Source organism: Gekko japonicus, unplaced genomic scaffold (genome assembly GCF_001447785.1).
Source record: "Gekko japonicus isolate JY-2015 unplaced genomic scaffold, Gekko_japonicus_V1.1 scaffold267, whole genome shotgun sequence".
NCBI lineage: Eukaryota > Metazoa > Chordata > Lepidosauria > Squamata > Gekkonidae > Gekko > Gekko japonicus.
This window is the reverse complement of record NW_015160217.1, coordinates 437905-459074: the sequence shown is the minus strand read 5'-3', so window position 1 is coordinate 459074 and position 21170 is coordinate 437905. Positions and strand designations below refer to the sequence as shown.

Below are 21170 nucleotides of genomic sequence, written 5' to 3'. Positions count from 1 at the left end.
TCAGAAATAGTCCCACTAAGCAGTATTCAGGATCTGCAAAGAAAACAGTTTATAAACTTGGATGTTTAACTTGAGCAAGAATTTCCAAAACCACTTCCAGATGTTAATTTAGGCTAAATTTATGGCAACCGTACGATTCATGAGAACTCAGTGAGAATATTTTTTTTTATTTTGCTGCAGCAATTCTTAAAGAACCACCAGATTTTATTTTGAAGAGTTAATGACTTCATCAGAACAGATATGGTTGGATCCAACCAGTTTTTTTTCTGCTGGAGAAAAAGGGAAGAGGGTATCTCATTTGACCACCAAAAAGACTTTGCAATCATTGGTCCTGCATAGACAAATACCTTGACTGTAAGAAGGAAGAGAACTGTGCAAGACCCAATGAAAAGGCTGGCTGCATCCAATGTAGCAAGAGTGTATATTTCACACAGCCTTGTCATCCAGTCTCAAAACCCAAAGAGGCTAACATAAACCATAGTGGATTTTAGCAGACCAGTGATGACTTCCTTTCTTATTTTTTTCAACATGCATTGCTTGCTGCTTTTGTGGTTATTTAGGGAAGAGAAGGGCCCCATTTGGACATTTTGCCCAGGGACCAGCAGATTAAAACTGGGGATGAGGCAGCAGATGTTTGTGGTGCTGTTTAGAGGTAGTCTACCCTCTGCTCATGAGGATGAGAGCCATTGCTACAGAAACAATACTGATAAATGTACAGTGTCCATGAATTATCATGGTGGATGGTGTGCATCAGAAAATTAAATGTCGGTACTCGAGAGACTTAGAAAGCAGAATCTCAGCTGGCTGGCATCACATCTGCTGCTAAACTGAAACACAGCTACACTTGTGACAATGACAGAGTTTGTGTTGGTTAACCTAACACAGGAGATAAGTGACACATCAGGATTTCAAAATAGAAAAACGGATCAGATGAGACTGCATTCTGGGGATGGGGGAGACAATTTGGTTGAAAAGAACTCTGGAATCATGCCTAGGGACAAAAGTATGGTGGAGTATTCAGACCGCTGGACTAAGCAGGAGGACACATAGGTCAAATCTCTAGCAACCCACGAAGCTTACTGGGTGATTTTGAACAGAGTTTGAGTCCAGTAGACAGGGACCTTAAGTCAGGGACCAGCCTGACCTAACTCACAAGGCTGTTCTGCAGAAAAACTAGAAGTGAGGAACCCAGCAGGCAACTCTATTTTTCTTGAAAAAAAGGGTAGAATAAAAATATAATAGAAAAATATTCAGCTCCCCCCAAAACCTTACCTTTCAGGGACGTCCTTTAAATGACCGTGGAGATGGCTGGGGGACTTGCCAATTGGCTACCAGTTAAGTCATGTTTATTGCAACTAGCCCTGACACAGATGCCAATCACAAGGGCTCCTCTCAGTTCCCTCCTGCAAGCTGCAGGTTGGCTTATGATGGTGTGTACTGGGCCGAGCTGTTCGTACTCTTGTATAATTTGATTCCAATCATTTCAATGGAGCTTCCATGGTGATCTTCTCATTAATATAGATGGTACCCTAAGTTTGTAAAGAAGTTTGTAAAAACCACCACTGACCTCTCCAATAAGAGGTGCCGTTCCCTGTGGATCCTTTATCCACACATCCTTTGCCTGCCCACGTCGGTAGGTCTCATAAGGGGCATTATTACGGCGAGACCCAGTGGATATAGCGGGATCCTAACAAAAAAGGAAACGAAAACTTTATTTTTCCAAAGCTTCCTTGAATTGTTCAAGAGACTGGCAAACAACATAGCAATTGTTTCGACAATATTTTCTATAAAAACCTTTGAAATTACCAATATTATGACGTATTTCTGTCCATGGTTGTGAAGGTCAGCAACAAATTCTGGGAGGCCTGCAAAATCTATTGTATCATAAGTGAAATCTTTGGTATCTTCCATGTAGTCAATATCAGTGTACTGAACATCCTAAAAGAAAACAAAAAGTGAGCCTGATAAATATTTTGTTTTTAAAAATGGAAGTGTTCAAAACATTTTGCTGTCCTAACTCCAGTTACAAAACCTTTGACTTTCCCCACATTTGTACACCTCCTCAAAAAACTGGAACTGTTGGAGTATGAGAATTTTCTCATCCTTGCTTGAGAGGAAAAGTACACACAGTCAATCAAGAGTTGTCCTCCAGCAATGGGTAGATACAGGACCTTTGGGGTTCAAAATCCTTCTGACCACTGCTAGTGTAATGAACCATGAAGGCCCCATGACATGGGCCCTTTCTGCATGGAAACTTAACTCCAGAGAATCTGAGCAGTCAAGCTTGACTTCGGATTTGTGTGGGTGCCCTCTGCACCGTTCCCCCACCCCCAGTTTATTTATTGTATATTCTGTGTAAGTATTCTGCATGTACATTCAAAACCTGCATTTTTATTTATTTATTTATTGCTTTATTGGGGTTGGCACATCATTTGTGACATGTGGGGGGGGGATCCAAAGTTGTTGTTTTTTTAATTTATGGAATTTTCCTATCACAGCTGTGCAGTGCCATTCAGCAAGCATCTTCCATTTAAATCCTCATGGTTCAGGTTTTGCTCATGTCTTTGAGCATTATTTCCTTGAATGAAAGGCAGCCTTAAGGAACACAGGTAAAAGGGGGGACCCTCTTGAAACTGATCAGACTTTTTCTGAAATTTACAAGCAGCTGCAAAGCCCATTTTCCATATTGCCGAGAACTAGGAGTTTCTCTGCTGTGAAAAATGGGAAAGTGTCACACTATCTCATAATACGGGGGAAAATGTTTAGTGTACAGAATGCACAGTAGAACCCACTGACATTGGCATTGCTAGCTGTGATCATTGGCAGCGTGTGTACATGTGCCTGCTGCAAAGTCGGCTGCAACTCCACCAGACTTTGCACAGGACTGCACAGTCCTTGCCTTTTCCTCTTCCAAATTATGTGGAGGGTTGGATTTATCCCCTCCCTTCCCTTTTATTGTTGCAGAATCCCTGAGGGGGGGGGCTGCTTTCTCTGGTGCATCTTTGCCACTCTGTCCAGTAACCACCTTTCATTTAAATCCACCTTGTTCAGCTCCTGGTAGAGTAGCTGCTAAGCTGCCTTTTCTTATTGCCAAGCTCTGTTGGATCCCCCCCCTTCTTTGCTCACAAAAGCATGAAATGGAGACCTTTTTTCAAAACTTTAGGCTTCCCATCCCAGTCTCTCTCTCTCTCTCTCTCTCTCTCTCTCTTAATATCTCATGTCATCCCATGCTGACAATCCCTCCCTTTTCTTTGCATTCAGTAATGACTTCCTCGCCCAATGAAGGGGGGAGGACAGTGGCTGAGCAGCTACCTGGGAACACCCGGCTTGGAGCAGTGGGCAGGTAGGAAATGAGGGAAGGGAGGGAGGGAGATGAGGCAGAGAAGTCCATCCCCTTTGGCTTACTACCACTGGGCTTCTCAGGGCATGGTGAGCCTGGGGGGATAGTAGCAGAGGCAGAGGCAGAGTCCTGCTGTTGGTCTGGCAAAAGGGACAGGTTCGAGCCAATAGGTAATTTGCATGCCAGATTGGGGGGGACACTGCCAGTGCAACGCACACCCGGCTGCTTGCTTGCTTGATTACTTTTTTTTCTACAGCAATCCAAGATTAGCAAGAAACTAATAATGCAAGACTAAAACAGCTTCTTTTAAAAAAGGTGGAAAGCCTAGGCAAAAGTGGAACTTGTACACTGATACGGGAGGCGCTAAGATGGCTACATCAATTGCAAAATGTGGGTTGGAAATGAGAAGGAGGAAGGCACAGGGCATGAGTAACAGCAAACCACAAACCACAGTCCTTGTGGTGGGGAAGAATGAAAAGGGGCGGGAACTGGGGTGGGAACTGTGCAATGATGCTGTATCCACAGAATAATGTCTGCATCAGAAATACCCTCAACTAGAAAATAAAGCAAGATAAAAGTCTGTGACAAACATGGATCCGGGAAAAGCCGGGGATACAGCAAACTAAAAGCTGAATGGACAAAAAGGAATGCAGAAGCAACAACAAAAGCTGATGGACATGTGAGGTGAAAGCAGAAGGAAATGCAGAATGAAATATAAAAGGTGACAGAGAAGTGCAGAGAAAGTGGAGGAAATGACAGGTGCAAAAACAGCCATGGATAGAAAACTGAAGAGCATGTTGACATCACAGAGGTGTCTCACTCTGTATAGGCATTTGTTCCTTCCACATTGTGCAGATTCAACAAGGGACTGCTAGATGGTGGCAGTATCACCGTGATCTCTGGAGTTGTTGCTGTGTTAATGCTACAGATAGAAGGCACATTCTCCATCCATTTTGAAAAGCCTAGGCAAGTCTGGGTCTAGTTAGAGCTTGAATGGGAGACCTCTGGGTAATCCTACATAAGCCACCTTGAGTTTGATAAAGGAAGCTAGACGGGATACATTTTCAATAAATGAACTAATCAGAGTTTGCAGCTTCAAGCTGTCTTTAAAAACTAACCATGGTTAGTAGGAACCTAGCATGTCTGAGGACATAAAACCACACCAGATTTAACACCAACGGGGGGAGGATGGGGAAAACTGCACTACAGAAAAGTACATGAGCACTATTTCTTAAATATAAGTCCTATTTACACATTACAGTGAAGTGTGAACACATGTACATGTATACATCTGTTTGTAAGAAAGAGCTAACATGCATTCACTCTACAAACTTGGGAAAATCTGCAGTTAGTTTCAATTAGGGATGAGCATGAACCAAATTATGAACTGAAGTTTGTCACAAACATTTGTGGTTCATGAACCTTGGTTCTTGCAATCATGTCTCACACAAACCACCCACAAACCGAACCAATTTTCACAGAGGTCCATGTGGTTCATGAGAGCAGTTTGTGGGCTGGACGTGCTGGTGCCCAAGGCAATGGGACCCTTTAAAGAAGAAGAAGAGAAGAAGAGATTGGATTTATACCCCGCCCTTCACTTGGAGTCTCAGAGCAGTTTACAAACTCCTTTCCCTTCCCCTCCCCACAACAGACACCCTGTGAGGTGGGTGGGGCTGAGAGAGACACAAACTGCTCTTTTTCAAGGACAGCTGTGCCCGAGCTTGTGACTGACCCAAGGTCACATCAGCAGGTGCAAGTGGAGGAGTGGGGAATCAAACCCGGTTCTCCCAGATTAGAGTCCGCACACTTAACCACTACACCAAACTGGCTCTCAGCTGTGCCAAATTTGCTGCCAACAAAAGTGCTGCACTCAATTTGCCAGCAAATCTGGAAAACACAACAGTGGCCACAGGATTGGAAAAGGGCAGTATATATTCCAATCCCAAAGAAGGGCAATGCCAAGGAATGTTCAAACTATCGCACAATTGCACTCATTTCACACGCTAGCAAGGTCATGCTCAAGATCCTACAAGCTAGGCTTCAACAGTACATGGATAGAGAACTGCCGGAAGTACAAGCTGGGTTTCGAAGAGGTAGAGGAACTAGAGATCAAATTGCCAACATTCGCTGGATTATGGAGAAAGCAAGAGAGTACCAGAAAAACATCTACTTCTGCTTCATTGACATCACCCTGCCAACAAAAGTCCACATGGTCAAAGCAATGGTATTCCCAGTAGTCATGTATGGCTGCGAGAGTTGGATTATAAGGAAGGCCAAGCGCAGAAGAATAGATTCTTTTGAACTATGGTGCTGGAGAAGACTCTTGAGAGTCCCTTGGACTGCAAGAAGATCAAATCAGTCAATCCTAAAAGAAATCAACCCTGACTATTCCCTGGAAGGCCAGATAATGAAACTGAAGCTCAAATACTTTGGCCACCAAATGAGAAGGGAGCACTCACTGGAGAAGACCCTGATGTTGGGAAAGATTGAAGGTCAAAGAAGACGGGGACGGCAAAGGATGAGATGGTTAGACAGTGTTATAGATGCAATGAACATGAAATTGAGCCAACTTCAGAGGAAGGTGGAAAACAGGAAGGCCTGGCATGATCTGATCCATAGGGTCGTGAAGAGTCGGACTCGAGTGTGCGACTGAACAACAACAACAAAAATTTTACTCATGCAATTCCCCCTATTTATGCTGGAAAATTCAAAAATGGAAACGCTTTCCAACATGCATTTCCATGCATGCTGAGCCTGAATAAGAAACATTTACTGTATGTTATATAATTCATTTTCCCCTTTCTATTACCATGGTAACCTGCCATGTCGCTATATTTTCAGTAATTTCTACCTTAATATATAAAGAAGGAAAGTAGGGAAGTGGATTGATGGAAAGTGAACTTCAAGAAGCAACAATCGTCACAGGCATTCCCTTACTTTAACATTACATATAAAATTGGTTTCCCTCTAATCCAACACCTTTAATCCAAGCAAGAAAATACCTTTTCACTTTCTGATGAAACTGACTTCTTCTTTTTTTTGCATCGACAGGCGATTCTTTGCAATAACTAAATTCTCCCAGGTGTGAGGAAATTTAGCACCTGTTCTCATTTTGAGTTCTTCAGCCTCCAGAGAAGACTTCCTTCCCACTTGGCTCCCAGTGTGCATAATTCATTCTAAAATGATATCCTAAAATTTGGCAATCTTATATTCTTTGGGGTTGTTTGTTTGACTTGGAAAACCCTATCAAAATACTATTTTAACACTGTTAGTTTGCTGGAAGAAAAATCCTCGGGTAATGTAATCCTAGCTGAAGATATTTTTTTTCCTCATTACGGATCCGAACTTTCTCTCAGAGGTCTCATCCCTGGCTGACATGAACATGAAATCCAGACTAAATTTTTGAGTAGTAAAATGGGAACTTCCTACTCCCCCCCTTCCCACTGCAGCCCACTGATCTCCATGAAAGGTCACTCCTGAGAAATGAAGGACCCTGAGGAATTACATGAGGAGAGAGAAGGAATTGATGGAAATTGCCAGTTTATCCTGGATCCGACCTCCTGGTATTCCATCCATATGTGCTGCCTAACTGTACAGTGAACTATGATCACTGTGAGTTCCACCCATAATAGATAGCTGTGGAACTGAAAGAAACTACTTCCTTCCAAAGTAAATAGCCTATGATAGCATATGAGAGGGCCGATTGTATTGGATCTTTCTACATTACAATTATACTTCTTTCTGCTCTGCGATGATCAGGTGGAAGGCAGATATTTTTGTCACTCTTAAGTATACCAAAGGAACATGGAATCTTATCATAAGGAAGCAGTGCTTGCAGTGGAAGACAACCCGTATGGTGTGGTGATTAGAGTCAGATTAAGATCTGGGAGACCAGGATTCAAATACCCACTCTGCCACAGAAGCTCTATGGGTGACCTTGGGCATTCTCTTAGCCTAACCTACTGTGACAAGACTTTTCTGAGGGGACCCATACGGCCTCCTATGACTTTTGGGGAATAAGGTTGGTTTTAAACCATTAACTTTCCCCTCAGTTACCAGGTGTTCTAAAGGCAGCAAGTGTATAGGCTTTGGGTACACTGCTGTGAAGCAGTGTTCCCTGTAAGCTGAGTTAGAGTGAGCTAGCTCACAGTTTTTTAGCCTCCGGCTCACACATATTTGTCTCAGCTCAGGAAGGATGGCTCCAGAGCAAACAAATTTATGCAGTAGCCAAATTGTTTGCTCACAACTTTAATGCCAGTAGCTCACAAAGTAGAATTTTTGCTCACAAGACTTCACAGCTTAGAGGGAACATTGGCTGTGAGGTAAGTTTTGTGGTGTACAAGTAGAAAACAGACGGCCGAGGCAGGAATTGTGTAGAAACAATGCAGACTATTTATTTACAGGCTGGCTTCTAGGAACAGATCAGCAGGTAGACAAAGGAGCAACCTGGCAGAGGCACACAAATTTAAACTAGTTATGGCTTCAGATAGCAGACTGAATCTTTCCTAATGCTTTCAGGCACAAACAGGCTTTTACTGAGTAGGCACTAGGTTGGACCCTCACACACACACAAAGGCTTCCACCCACACAAGCCTGCCCTTTCCTAAGAGCCAGACTAAATGGTACAAGATTTGCTCATGGCCAGAGATGGGCCTAGCAATCGGGTACCCTATTCTCTCCCGGAGGTAGAGTTAAACCACTCTGCCATGCCAGCAGGCAGAGCTACCCTTCGCTCTGTCTGCTCTTTTTTCCCTGGGCCAGACCTGAGCTCTCACTGTTCTCTCCCTTGCTCTGTTTCCCTCCAAAATTCCATCTCCCCTCCTCAGAGGTGATTGGATGCTGGAACAGCAGCCCCACATGCTCAGCATCTTCAGGGGAAGACAGCCACCTGTCCATCACACCTACCTCACAGGATTACTTTTCTAAGGAGAAAGTAGATGTTGTAAGCCACTTTAAGTCCTCATTGTGTGGAGAAAGACAGGGTATAAATAAATAAAAGATATGTACTAATGAGGCATTAAACTGGGATAAAAGTGGGGAGGCTTAAATGTCCATGACCTCCAATAACCATTGACACTCTTTTCATTATATTCAATCTCTGATTATTTTGGTGGACATGAGAATGAAACAGAGCCTCAAGTGTATTCTGGGGTTATAGCCTAGTAGATCAACTGCCCAGTCAGAAACACGAACCAAACCGGAATTTTCACAAATGCTAAAACCACACCCAAATTTGGGGTGCTTCTTTGTGTTTCATTCTTTTATTGCTCCATGATTATGAGAGCCAGTTTGGTGCAGTGGTTAGGAGCACAGACTCTAATCTGGGAGAACTGGGTTTGATTCCCCACTCCTCCACATGCAGCTGCTGGTATGACCCTGGGTCAGTTTCAAGTTCTTTCAGAGCTGTTCTCTCACATGCAGTTCTTAAAAGAGTTCTCCCAGCCCCACTCTGGGATTCCTTTGGGTAGCGAAAGGTGGTGTATAAATCCAATCTCTTTTTCTTCTTTTCGCTCTGTCCTGCATTCTGCTCTTCCAGATTTCTACTTCAACTACAATAATTTCTAAAATAAGTTCTGAATCTACAGTACACAGTTTAGTTCAGCTTCTAATTCTGTAAACTTGTTTTTGTCTCCCCCCTCCACAAATATTACTGATGCACATGTGTGCACTGATAAAACATTACAAATAAGAAAGTGAGATGAAATCACAACTGGATCAAGATCCCTACTTTACTCTGTTTTACTGATATTGCATGTACTCCTGCTCATTTTTCAAACACCATGTGAAAAGAATCTTGATACAAACCCTACAGACAAATATATTTAACTTTCTTTTTTGCAATAATTTACCAGTGTTCGCATGTACACCAGAGTAGGGGGCGAGGAGCAAAAAACTAAAGAAGCTGAAAGCAGCAGGAAGCTGTCCATAAAAAAAAAGATTTGGCTTCCATTTGCAAAGCATTTTAGAGGTCACAAGCCCCTTCCCATACTACAAGTCCCCTTATACTTACATAAGGTATTCCAGCTTCCCGATTCCTTTGTACCACTGCTCTCAAATCATTAAGATCTGTGTAGTTCCAGCGGCAAATCTGGAATCCTAGATTCCAATAGGAAGGCATTCGTGGCAGTCCTATCAGCTACAAGTTTAAAACATGAAAATAAGGGTTTGTTATTTTTTTTTAAAAAAACATTATGTTACATTACTGAGTTTTTAGAAAGAAAAGGATGGAGATGATATAACTTTTCCAGATTTTTACCAGGAGATTTTTACCTCCCAAAAGGGTTGCTGCCTACAGATCATTCTTATGTTCATTACCACCCTGTGACTCACACCTCAATCCCGACTCACTCTCTTTGCAAATAAAAAAAAAATACACACAAAATCAGAGGTTTTGGAGAGAAAGCCAAGCTTATGAAAATGGAAAGTTTATAAATGGAAAACGGGAAGTTTATCAATACCACAGCTATTGTTTGGTTCTGTAAAGATGTGGGGGCTTGAGGGTTAAATTTCCCTTTAAACTTCACTGGGCAACTTGTATTTTCAGAATCTCAGTTCTCCCTGTTTATCAGATCAGAACAATAGTGACCTCTCTACATAACACAGAAGTGTTGATAGGATGAATAGCAACTCTTTGCGCTACAGAAGTTGAATGCAAATTGATGACACCTGAAACTGTGATTTATAATATAAAGTGAGCCAGACATTCCAGCTAGGCTCTAAGGGAAGGTTACCATGCTGGAATGTAGAAATGACTTTCTAAAAAAAAAAGAAGAAGAAGATGATCAAGGATGGGGTTATACGTGTAGCAGCTTGAGGTGTTCTCCTTTAGTTTCAGATATAGTTCTATACTTGAAGTCAGGCATTTTATCTTGAATCGAAAAGAAAGTCAAAGAAAAATCAAGGGAGAAAACAAGGAGTGTGTACAACTGGAGGAGTACAAGACAAGTTAATTAGTAAAGTATTTACAACATCTCAGAGTCCTGGCTTCATTGCTTCCTTTTATCTTCAGGGAAGAGTCAAAGGCTCTTTGCTGTACATGGGAGCATTCTTTGGAAAGCTGTGTCAGCCCACAGAACGAGATGTGCAAAAATATAATGATTAACATGTCCCGTGACCCAGAATAAGATTGCAATTACAAGTGATATTCACAAGAGCATGAGTGGTACCATTCATTCTTAATGGACTTAACAAAGTCAGTATCTTTCCCAAAATATATCAAAAGTTACACCGCTGACTTAGTAGAAATGTCGCACATGATGGAAACCTACCGATGCATATTCTTGGACAACTTGCTCAGGGGTGTCTCCTAAGAAAACATAGAAATCTAGAATCCCACCAATTGTTCTGTATGTTATGGCTGGGGCAGGCTGGAATACAACATCTACCAAGAGAGGGGAAAAAAAATTGGGTTAGCTGTAAGTACAAAAGAGACACAAGGGAATATTTTGCCACAGACAGGCAGACAAGGCAGGCAGAGATGGTCAATTCACATTAAGACTGAGGAAGATGGTCTTAAAGTATTAGCTGTATGGAGCTTGGCTATGCAAAAGGGAATGACAGAATGATAAGCCAAAAACTAATGGGTATTTGCAGAGCAGCCTGGGAAATGAACACATGTTGAACCATTTCAGAAGACAAGATTTCCTGTGCACTCATGACAGGATGACCATAAGTTGGCATGTAGTGAGGAGAATAGTCATGTGTACCCAACGGGTGAACATGAGAAAATATCACAAACTTTTAATGTAAAACTTTGGTTAATCCACTCCCAACTCTTTCTCATCAACTGATACTTTAATAGTGCAAACCTCAGCAGAGTTACACACTTCTGAGCCCATCGATTTCTTCAGAAGGGTCTAACTCTGCTTAGAATTATCTGCATGTATCTAAAATATTTATTTACTGCTTTTCTGCCAAGTACACAAAGAGGTTTAGAAGACACTTTCCCAAACTTGAAGTGGGTTAGCAAATTCCTGGACATTCGGGGGTGGAACTAGGGTTGCCAGCTCTAACTTGGCACATTCCTGGAGATTTGGAGGGGTAGAGCGTGGGGAGGGCAGAGTTTTGGGAGGGGAGGGACCTCAGTTGGTTATAGTGCCATACAATCCACTTTCCAAAGCAGCCGTTTTCTCTCGGGAACTGATCTCTGTAATCTGGAGATCAGTTGTAATTCTGGGAGATCTTCACCCATCACCCAGAGACTGGCAACCCAGCTGGAAGCCTGGCTGTACATCGCAAGACATTTTCTTACCCATGGCATTGGTATTCATTAAGAAAACACCAAAAGACTTTCCACTCTCATCTTCCAGGCACAAGAAGAAAGGGTGAGCTCCATATAGGTTACTCATGTCCTTTGAAGGAAAGAAGATACAATTAAAATGTGTGCATAAATGCCAGGAACCTTCAACACCTCTTCATAGATAACAAAGTACCTAATCTACACTCAATGAATGTTAAGGAAATGCTCCCATTTTCTTGTTTTCTTTCTTCTCTACTCAGAAAAAGAGAAACAAAAAACTTAGATGCAGAAGACAGTCTGTCTAAGCTGCAATAGTTTTAATATTAATTTTGGTGTAGTGGTTAAGTGCGCGGACTCTAATCTGGGAGAACCGAGTTTGATTCCCCAGTCCTCCACTTGCACCTGCTGGATGACCTTGAGCAAGCCATAGTTCTGACAAGAGCTGTCCTTGAAAGGGCAGTTCTTGAGAGTGTTCTCTCAGCCCCACTTACCTCACAGGGTGTCTGTTGTGGGGAGCAGAAGCGAAAGGAGTTCGTAAGCCACTCTGAGACGTCTTTAGGTAGAGAAGGGCAGGGTATAAATCCAATCTCTTCTTCTTCTTCTTCTTCATTTAGAGGTTAGTCCCAGTGAACTTGGGTTGGGGGGGGGTTACTTTATTATTGGCTTGGGGCATTTCCTTACAATTTATTCAGTGTAATAGTTGTTTTGACTATGCAGCAAAATAGACGTATTTTTTGCCATTGTAAACAAATGGCATATAGTGGGGTTTTTTTTAAATCATGGTTTAGTATTTGTGTAAGGTATAACCAATATGATTCCGTTGTCCCTTTGGATGCCATTCAGTGAGGTTGCAAGCTTTCTTACTGCCGCAATACCTTTAACAACAATGATGTAGGACTGTTGCTCAGTGGTAGAGCATCTACTGTGCAAGGAATGGGTCTCAGTTTCAATCCCCAGCCTCTCCAGGGAAAAAAAATATATATGAGAGTCTGCTAGCAGGTGATTTTAAAGACCTCTGATTGAGACCCTGGAGAGCTGCTGCCAGTCAGAGTAGACAATACTGAACTCACTAGACCAATATTCTGATTCATTAAACTGCAGTTTTATGTGTCATAATCTCACACAGGAAAACATGACAAATTAGAGTTGAGGCTAAAGCTTCACCAGTTTAACTTCTGCATTTCTTCAAGGAGCTCAGAATGGTTTTGTTCTTCCTGGAGTGGACAGGGCTCCTGGCAATTGCCACCCTGTTCCCTGCTAGCACTTCACAGGCCAGTGGGAGAGAAGGGGGGGGGGAATGGCAGAGTGTGCCAGTGTTGTGCTGGCACACGATGTCATTTCCAGTCCAAAACCAGAAGTGATGCCAATATATCGAGGTGATACTGTGGGATTTGTGATAATCTCACTTCCGGTTTTGTGCCAGAAGTTGATATCAAACACCAGCATGACACCAGGCCCCCACTGTAGGCAAGATGTGTGGAAGAAAGAGATGCTGAGGAAACACCATCCAGCAAATTCCCTGTATGAGAATGAAACTTGGCTGATATTCTCAGCCCTACACCACTCTGGTTTCTACAAATAAGGATAGCAAGGGCATGGCAACAGGGCCAGAACAAAGTTAACACTTGTATATTGAGTCCTGATTCTCACATTCTTCTCTGAAGTAGTAAAATCACACATATCCCCTGTGATTAATGTTTCTTTTAATTTTCCTGTGCTAAACAATTATTTTGAATATTGCCCACCCCACACCCTACCCTGGGGTGCCCATGAAATTAATCACATCTTGAAAAGCTTCAGGCTTTTACTGTGAGCTGAACCTCAGGGTTTTTTTGCCACACAGAAGGAAGAAAAAAGCCAGTGTTTGAAAAAAGCACCCCTTACAGCAACAAAAATGCTCACAGTTATATTTGTCTCATCCTTTTCTGCTCAACTGTATCTCTAGTTTATGAAAGTGTTTACATGCCTTAGCAAACAATTGCTTTTTGTTCAAAGAGAAAATATGCATAAATATAGCAAGAAGATTTGATTATCAACACCCCCGACAGAACAGAAAAGGGTCATGCATGAAAACAGAAGGTTAGCACCAGTGACAAACACAAAATGAATTTTTGTGTTATTTTTAAATCAGCAGCTCATGTTCAGCATAACTGATTTAACTCCACTGACTCTCTATAGACTCCCCCAGCTTATTTCTTCCTGAGGTGGTAAATCTTTGTCTCGGCCGCACCACTTCAGATGGCACACAGTCCTCGCAAACTGGAATGAAATGCCTTTCAAAGGGAAAACTATATGTTAGGGGAAAGATTCTACACTGTTTTGTCTGGCATCTAGTATTCTATGTGCATAGAGGGTTATATTTTTGTCGGTGGAGGAAACAAAAGAGGATTTAAATAGGGTTACCAGCTCTGGCTTGAAAAATTCCTGGAAATTTGGGGGTGGTTCCTGGGGAGGGTTGTACTTGGTGAGGGAACTCAGTGGAGATGTGATGCTATAAAGCAGGGGTGTCGAACTCATTTGTTATGAGGGCCGGATCTGACATAAATCAGACCTTGTTGGGCTGGGCCATGTGTGTCATAAAATGTAATGCCAGGTAGCGGAGATATAAACTTTATAAAGGACACAAACACAAAGTTGGGTTTTTTTTAACTTAAAATAAAAACATGCTTAAAACACTAGCACTTTTGCAATATTTTGTTTATTTAACAGTGTCTGATAACTGACACCTCTTGCTCTGAATTATTGCATCAAAATGTCTGTGCTGTTGCAGTCTTGAGTATGCTGTTCAGCTGTGTATCTGTAAGCTGCAAACCTACGATGACGCAGCAGCAGCAGAACTGGAAGAAGAAGCAGAAGACAGCCAGTTCCACTGCGGGCCTGATAGAAGCCCTCTGGGGGCCTGATCTGGCCCCGGGGCCGCATGTTTGACACCCTGGCTATAGAGTCTGCCTTTCAAAGCTGCTCTTTCCTCCAGGTAGGGCTGCCAACCTAGAGGAGAACTTTGGAGACCTTTTGGAGTTACAACTTACAAGTGATCTCCAGACAACAGGTTGAGGCAGCGGGTGTCCAATTACATCAGCCTCCCCTGCTCCACTTCTTATTTGCACTGTTACCTTGGGTGATCATGTGTGTGTGTGTGTGTGTGTGTGTATGTGTGTGTGTGTGTGTGTGTGTGTGTATTTATATATATTTTTCCCTCTGGAGATCAGTTTAATTCTGAGATGACTCCAGGCCCCACATGGAGGCTGGCAAACATGGCTTCCTTCTTTTTCTTTTCTTCCTGGGAGTAGGCTATGTGCCCCAAACTGGAAGAATGAATTGCTGGGTACTACTAGGGGATTTGGAAAAGGTTTCAGTGAATAGGTTGGCCACGGTGCTGCATGTTAGGGTTGCTGGGTACCCCCTAGCAACTGACAGGGGTAGGAAGAACTTACCTGCAGCAAACGAAGGCCCAGGCCAACATTCCCAGCAATGTGGTGATGTCACTTTCAGTGTGCACCAGAAGTGACATCATCAAGTCACCAGTAACATGGGAACACTCTGATATTTGGACAAAAATGCTATGGTAGAAATCATTTTTACAAAAGAGTTTTTTCCCCAAACACCAGAGTGTGCTCCACATCACCAGCAATGTGATGACATCACTTCGGATGTGAGCTGGAAGTGAAGTTGCCACATTGTTGGCAAAACTAGCCTAGGCCTCCTTTTGTTGCCAGTAAGTCCCTCCACAGGCCAACTGATCAGTGGCAGGGGGAAGGGGCCCTCAGGGGGAAGTTCCTTCACCCTCGGTGGGGAGTCTGGCTTCCCTAGTTCAGTAGCAGGACGGTGGCTTGAGGAAGATCCAGTCTTGATAGGTAGGACTACAAATTATCAAAGGTACACTGGCCCTTGCCTAATCCTTGAGATTAGATGGAGGGGTTATAAACCTTCAGGTAGGGCCTGAAGTTCTACTGGAATTACAATAAATCTTTAGATTACAGAAACCAGCTGGTTTCAGAGAACATACTCTATGGTATCACATTCCCTCTGAGCTCCCTCCCCAGGTACAACCCCTACAGCTCCTGGAATAGAGAAGAAGCAGGATTGGATTTATACCCCGCCCTTCACTACCCAAAAGTGTCTCAGAGCAGCTTACAAACTCCTTTCCCTTCCCCTCCCCACAACAGACACCCTGTGAGGTAGGTGGGGCTGAGAGAGCTCTGACAGAAACTGCTCTTTTTCAAGAACAGCTGTGCCAGAATTATGGCTTGCCCAAGGTCATCCAGCCAGGTGCAAGTGGAGGAGTGGGGAATCAAACCCGGTTCTCCCAGATTAGAGTCCGCACACTTAACCACTACAGCAAACTGGCTCTCAAAGAAGGGGTAGTTTTATATAAAAAATTGTTGCTTACTTATTTTGCATACATTTTATCACTTTTAAACAGTTTCACCCTCCATCTGAAGGGTTCATGCCTTATTTTTTGATAAAAACATGTTTCTTCTTGAGGCGATCAGACACATTGTCTGTGTAATACCATCACATCGTCACACAGTCCATCAGTTTTGGCTCTGTGATTGCATGCAGATGAATGAGGGCAGGAAGGAAGCATCCTTCTCAGTTGGCTTCTGATTATGCCATGTCACCAAAACAATGTGATTTCTGGAGGCTAAATTGTAACAAGGACAATACTCCCTGCTTCACTCTGAAGAGGACAATAGTTATGTCTTGTTTGTAGACTCCCAGAAGAATTGAAAAACAATGTAATTTTGTGAATTTCAGAACACACATCTTCCATTTTAGCACATTACTTGTTCACAGGGACATGAGTAGCTTCTTTAAGAATAAATTAAGTGGAAAGGCAAGAATTCTTGCTATTCAGCTTTTCAGATAGCTACAGCAGGCATGCAGAAGATGAAGAACAATTGAGTTAGACATTATATTGCAAGACCAGCTTTAATAAGTGTCAGTTTCACCACAGAGTTTCTGGTGAGTCCTACAGAGGCATGATGTCACTTCCATGTTTTTTCCAAAGTAATGCCATGCCGTCACTGATGGCTCCCCCCCCATCCCTTCCCCACCTGGTCTGCTCATTACCAGGGTGGGCCTGGGAACCCTACTCCTACTGCAGTTGAAGAAGCGAGGTCTGACTCTCAAAAAAGTATGCTGGAATAAATCTGGTTAGTCTTAAATGTGACACTTTGTTGCTGTTTTATTTAAATGAAATTAGACATATTCATGGAGCTTAGGTCCATCAGAAGTAGTAAACTATGACTATTGGTGCTTAGAAATGCCACCCTCCATGTGGAGCCTAGATATCTCCCAGAATTACAACTGATTTCCTGGCTACAGAAATCAGTTCCCATGGAGCAAATGGCTGATTTGGAGGGTAGACTCTATGGCATTATACTCTACTGAAGTGGGTCCCTCCCTTTCCCAAACCCTGCCCTCCCCAGGAATCTCCAGGAATTCCCCAACCTGGAGTTGGTAAACCTATTAGTGTGGGACAACAACAAAGGGGCACCTCAACCTCTTTGACCTACTTGGTCTCACAGGGCATGTGGATACCACGTGAAACAGATCTTAGACTAGATAAACCATTAGTCTGATCTAGCACAGCTGCTGTCACGATCTTTGGTGCTTAATTCCTTGGTTTGATTTGTGTAAAATTTTTCTCACTGCATAATAAAATACAACAAAATATTTATCACTTACTCCAGTGGGCAAGGCATCCCTGGTAAAGATAGGCCACGTTTTCCAGTTGAAGTCATGTCGGTATTGTCTATGGATTTGTTCTCCTATCCCATAAACATTCTCACTGGGCACTCGAGTTGTGAACTGCAAGTATTGGTCAGCATAAATCAGTGGCCCCACAGTGCTGTCAAACCTGTTGAATGAGTGGCAAGATATCATATTGAAGCAGCTTATAAAAGTCTTTTCAATAGTACAGATATGTGCAGTAATTAAAAACTTTTAAAAAATATATAACTTTGTTTTGGTGTGTTCATCATACATTCAAAGTTGTCTTTCTTATTTAGGTAAGCATGGTAACGTTCTGTGTTTCTAGGCATCTTTGATGCATGTACCACAAATACAAACACATACTAAAAACTGAAGTAGTACCATCAGGAATTAATATCATCAACAAATAACAGAGAGAGTCCAGTTGTGGAAACCCCTCTTACACCTTCCCTGGAACTCCTGTTCCATGTGCCATCCTCACAGTTTATTCCATCATTTCCTGGAGATACTTTCTTTTCTTTTCTTTTTTTAAAAAACAATTTATTAGGATATAATTAAAATTCAAATACATATCAAAATTAATATAATACATCCTTTTTCTTCTTACTCCCTCCCCTTCTTGGCTTCCCACAGTGCTCCAACCTCCTGCCCATATCTTAAATGTTCTATCTTTCTTTCTAGTTATTCATATTCTACAGGTAACTCATTTTCCATCTATTGTTCTTATGAATTTACATTTTATATTTCAATAATTGTCAAAGCAAAGCAAATTGTCCTTTACATCCCAATATTTTTCTAAATAGTCTTTAAAGTCTTTCCAATTTTCGAAAAATTCTTCTGCTTCTAAATTTTTAAGTTTTCTCTTCATTTTGTCCATTTCGACCATAAAAAGTAATTTCTTTATCCATTCCCCAACTTCGGGTACCTTATCTTGTTTCCAACATTGAGCATGTCATTCTGGCAGTTGTAATCATATACCGCATCAATGTTCTTTTTGCCATATTGACTTCTTCCATTTTAAGTCCCAAAAGTAGTATTTCCGGTTCTTTTTTAAACTTACATTTCACAATGTTTTCCATTTCTGCATGTATCTCAGTCCAAAACATTTTTGCTTTGTCACATGTCCACCACATATGATAAAACAAGCCTTCCATTTTTTTTTTACATTTCCAGCATTTGTTTGACATATTACTATTCTTATTTGCAATCCCGGAGAGACTTTCAAAGGCCTATTACAGATTTCTTCCACCTTTCCTCTGCGGAACACTGTGATGATTCTCCTGTCTTCCATTTTACGCTCACAACAATCCTGTGATAATGGTTTGGTAGAGCCAGAAAGTGACTGGCCCAGGGTTTTCTAGAGAGTTTCCTGAAAAAGAGGTGATTTGAACCTGGACCGCCACATTCTAACTCTCCAAATACTACGCCACACTGATTCTTGAAGTAAATTATAAGCCTCGCAGGGCTCTTTTTGTAGCAGGAACTCCTTTGCATATTAGGCCACACCCCCTAATGTAGCCAATCCTCCGAGCTTACAGAGCTCTTCTTACAGGAGCTACTGTAAGCTCTTGGAGGATTGGCTAAATTAGGGGTGTGTTGCTTAATATGCAAATGAGTACCTGCTACAAAAAGAGCCCTCACTGTATGTTGGCTTCTTGTAGCTTTTATTTTGTGTTTTAGATAGTAAACCACCTTGAAATGTCATGGCAGGAAGGCCCTCATATTCCATCCCTCATATTTTAATGTCATGTACTGAAGAAGAAGAAAAACCCGTACACTAAAAAAAAGAAAAATAGGATACTGTGTAAGCTGAAAATTCTAAACAGAGTTTCTCACTGGAAGGAGTCTCTGATGCGCTGTACCACGGCTATTTATTCCACATCTTGATAATAAGATTGTGGTATATTTGCAACCATAGCAGTTCTTCTCATGAATTCTTAATTAGGCCGTGTAGTCTGTTACCTGCTTTTGTTAGCTGCACAAAGCAGGTGTCTGCACGCAGAGGTACCTCCGAAATACCAAGGCTGTTTCAGCATCATTACTTTAAAACCTCCAGCTCTCTGGGCTAGGGTTGTTTTCTCTGTAAATGGCCAAACCTAAGCCAGCGCTGAAGAGGTGAGTAATTAATCATCTTTTGTTTGTCACTTTAATGGTGACCTGAAAAGGAAATGGAGTGTATTTCTGCACCTTTCCCCCCCACTTCTACGTGAGAGGTTTATCAAGAACAGAATCTTTATCCAATTTTCTCCTAGGGCCATTCTAGACTAGTGTCTTTTTGGACAAGGAATGTACAGTTATTACCCAGCTGTTATAGCAGTTCCAAACACCTCTCCTCCAGCTGGAACATCAGTTGTGAGGAAACTGTTTTCCCTAGTTTTCAATTAGCAATATCATTATAACTGGGAAAATGCAGTTCCCTTAACCCCAGATGGCAGAGTTTGCCATATTGTGTAGTTCTCTGAATGACAAAGGTTTCTATTGGCCAGTGACAATCCCATCAATGACCACACAACATCATTTTTTGCCTATATAAAGGCACCTGTTCCATGGTTATCTCCTGGGAAGAAACCTTTACTAGGTACAAAACATCAACTCATGTGTTACATAATCAATATCCTTCATAGCGCAGAGACAGTAACCAGTAAACTGGGATTCACCATGGTTACTCAAATAATGTTTCCCCCTATTCACATGATCTTCTTTCTACCAGAGGGAGAAAAAAGCCAGGAGTTTTAGAATGGGACATTTTAATTGTCTACTAAGATAATTTTCCCCCTCCTTCACTCCCCCTCCCCTGCAAGAGACATGATGTTGAAATAAGATGGCCATCTGGATGGCCAGCTGTTACAAATACCACTATCCTTCATTTCTTACTGCTGATTTCAGATCTATTAATGCTATATAGCATAGGTTACCGAAAGTATACAAGGTACTGATTACTGCTCTACTAGAGTAAGAAGAAAAGGTGAGCTACCACAGCAGGGAAAGGGGGCTTCTATACAACACTGGACTTCATGGATTATCCCTATAATACTGTTAGAATCCAGGTTCTCTGGGAGAGAATAGGGTACCCGATTGCTAGGCCCATCTCTGTTCATGAGCAAACCTTGTACCATTTAGTCTGGCTCTTAGGAAAGGGCAGGCTGGTGTGGGTGGAATCCTTTGTGTGTGTGAGGGTCCAACCTAGTGCCAGGTTGCTTTTCAGGGTGTGTAACAACTCAAAAAGGAAGTGGGTATCATTAATTTGCTGATTGAAGATGAACAGGAAATATAAGAGCTACATTTCAAGTGCTGCAAAGAGTTTATTTTCAAGGATGCAGCAGGTGGATTCTGTTCAGCTTTTTGAATGGCATGGGAATTTGGAAAGGTGATGTTTTTTTCATGTACACAGAAGAAAAGTTGCACCTGCTGAGACTCCCTCTTTTATATAACTAGAAAGGTTAGGAACCCAGTTCTCTTTTGCATCGGATCAGTCTGTACGTGAGTGTTGTGTCCACTGACCGCCACCTGAGGTCAGCACACACACCTGAGCTTCAGTCCTGGACAACAATGGGGACTAGGATCCTAGCCCTACACTGGGGAACCAATGGGAACCATGGCGGGAGATTCAAACCCACCAATGGTGACCAGGGGGGTGTCCCCAGGTTTGTATATAGTTGGCCTGCCGGCCGTTCGTTCCTTCTTCTTGTTGTGTACTGAATAAAGCGTGCTATGCACCACTACGGAGTCTGTCGTTTGTACGGGCGACCACCCACTACATAACAGTGGCGACGAGGATGGGATGCTCGCCCTCCCAAACAACGACCCTAAGCCGCGCAGCCAAGCCGGACCTCAAGAGCGCAGCGCACGCCGCTCGCCGGACAGCCGCACGTC

General features: G+C 42.4%; 1 protein-coding gene across 1 annotated transcript in view; it reads right to left on the bottom strand.

The window, feature by feature from the left end:
* Positions 1-21170, bottom strand: part of SI (sucrase-isomaltase (alpha-glucosidase)) — a 183921-nt gene that overhangs the window by 129692 nt on the left and 33059 nt on the right. Inside the window, exons 6-11 of the mRNA XM_015410796.1 lie at positions 17271-17442; positions 11592-11691; positions 10609-10721; positions 9351-9476; positions 1807-1938; positions 1568-1687 (exon numbers count right to left, since the gene is read on the bottom strand). Coding sequence (XP_015266282.1) covers positions 1568-1687; positions 1807-1938; positions 9351-9476; positions 10609-10721; positions 11592-11691; positions 17271-17442 — 763 coding nt within the window. The remainder of the gene's footprint in view (positions 1-1567; positions 1688-1806; positions 1939-9350; positions 9477-10608; positions 10722-11591; positions 11692-17270; positions 17443-21170) is intronic.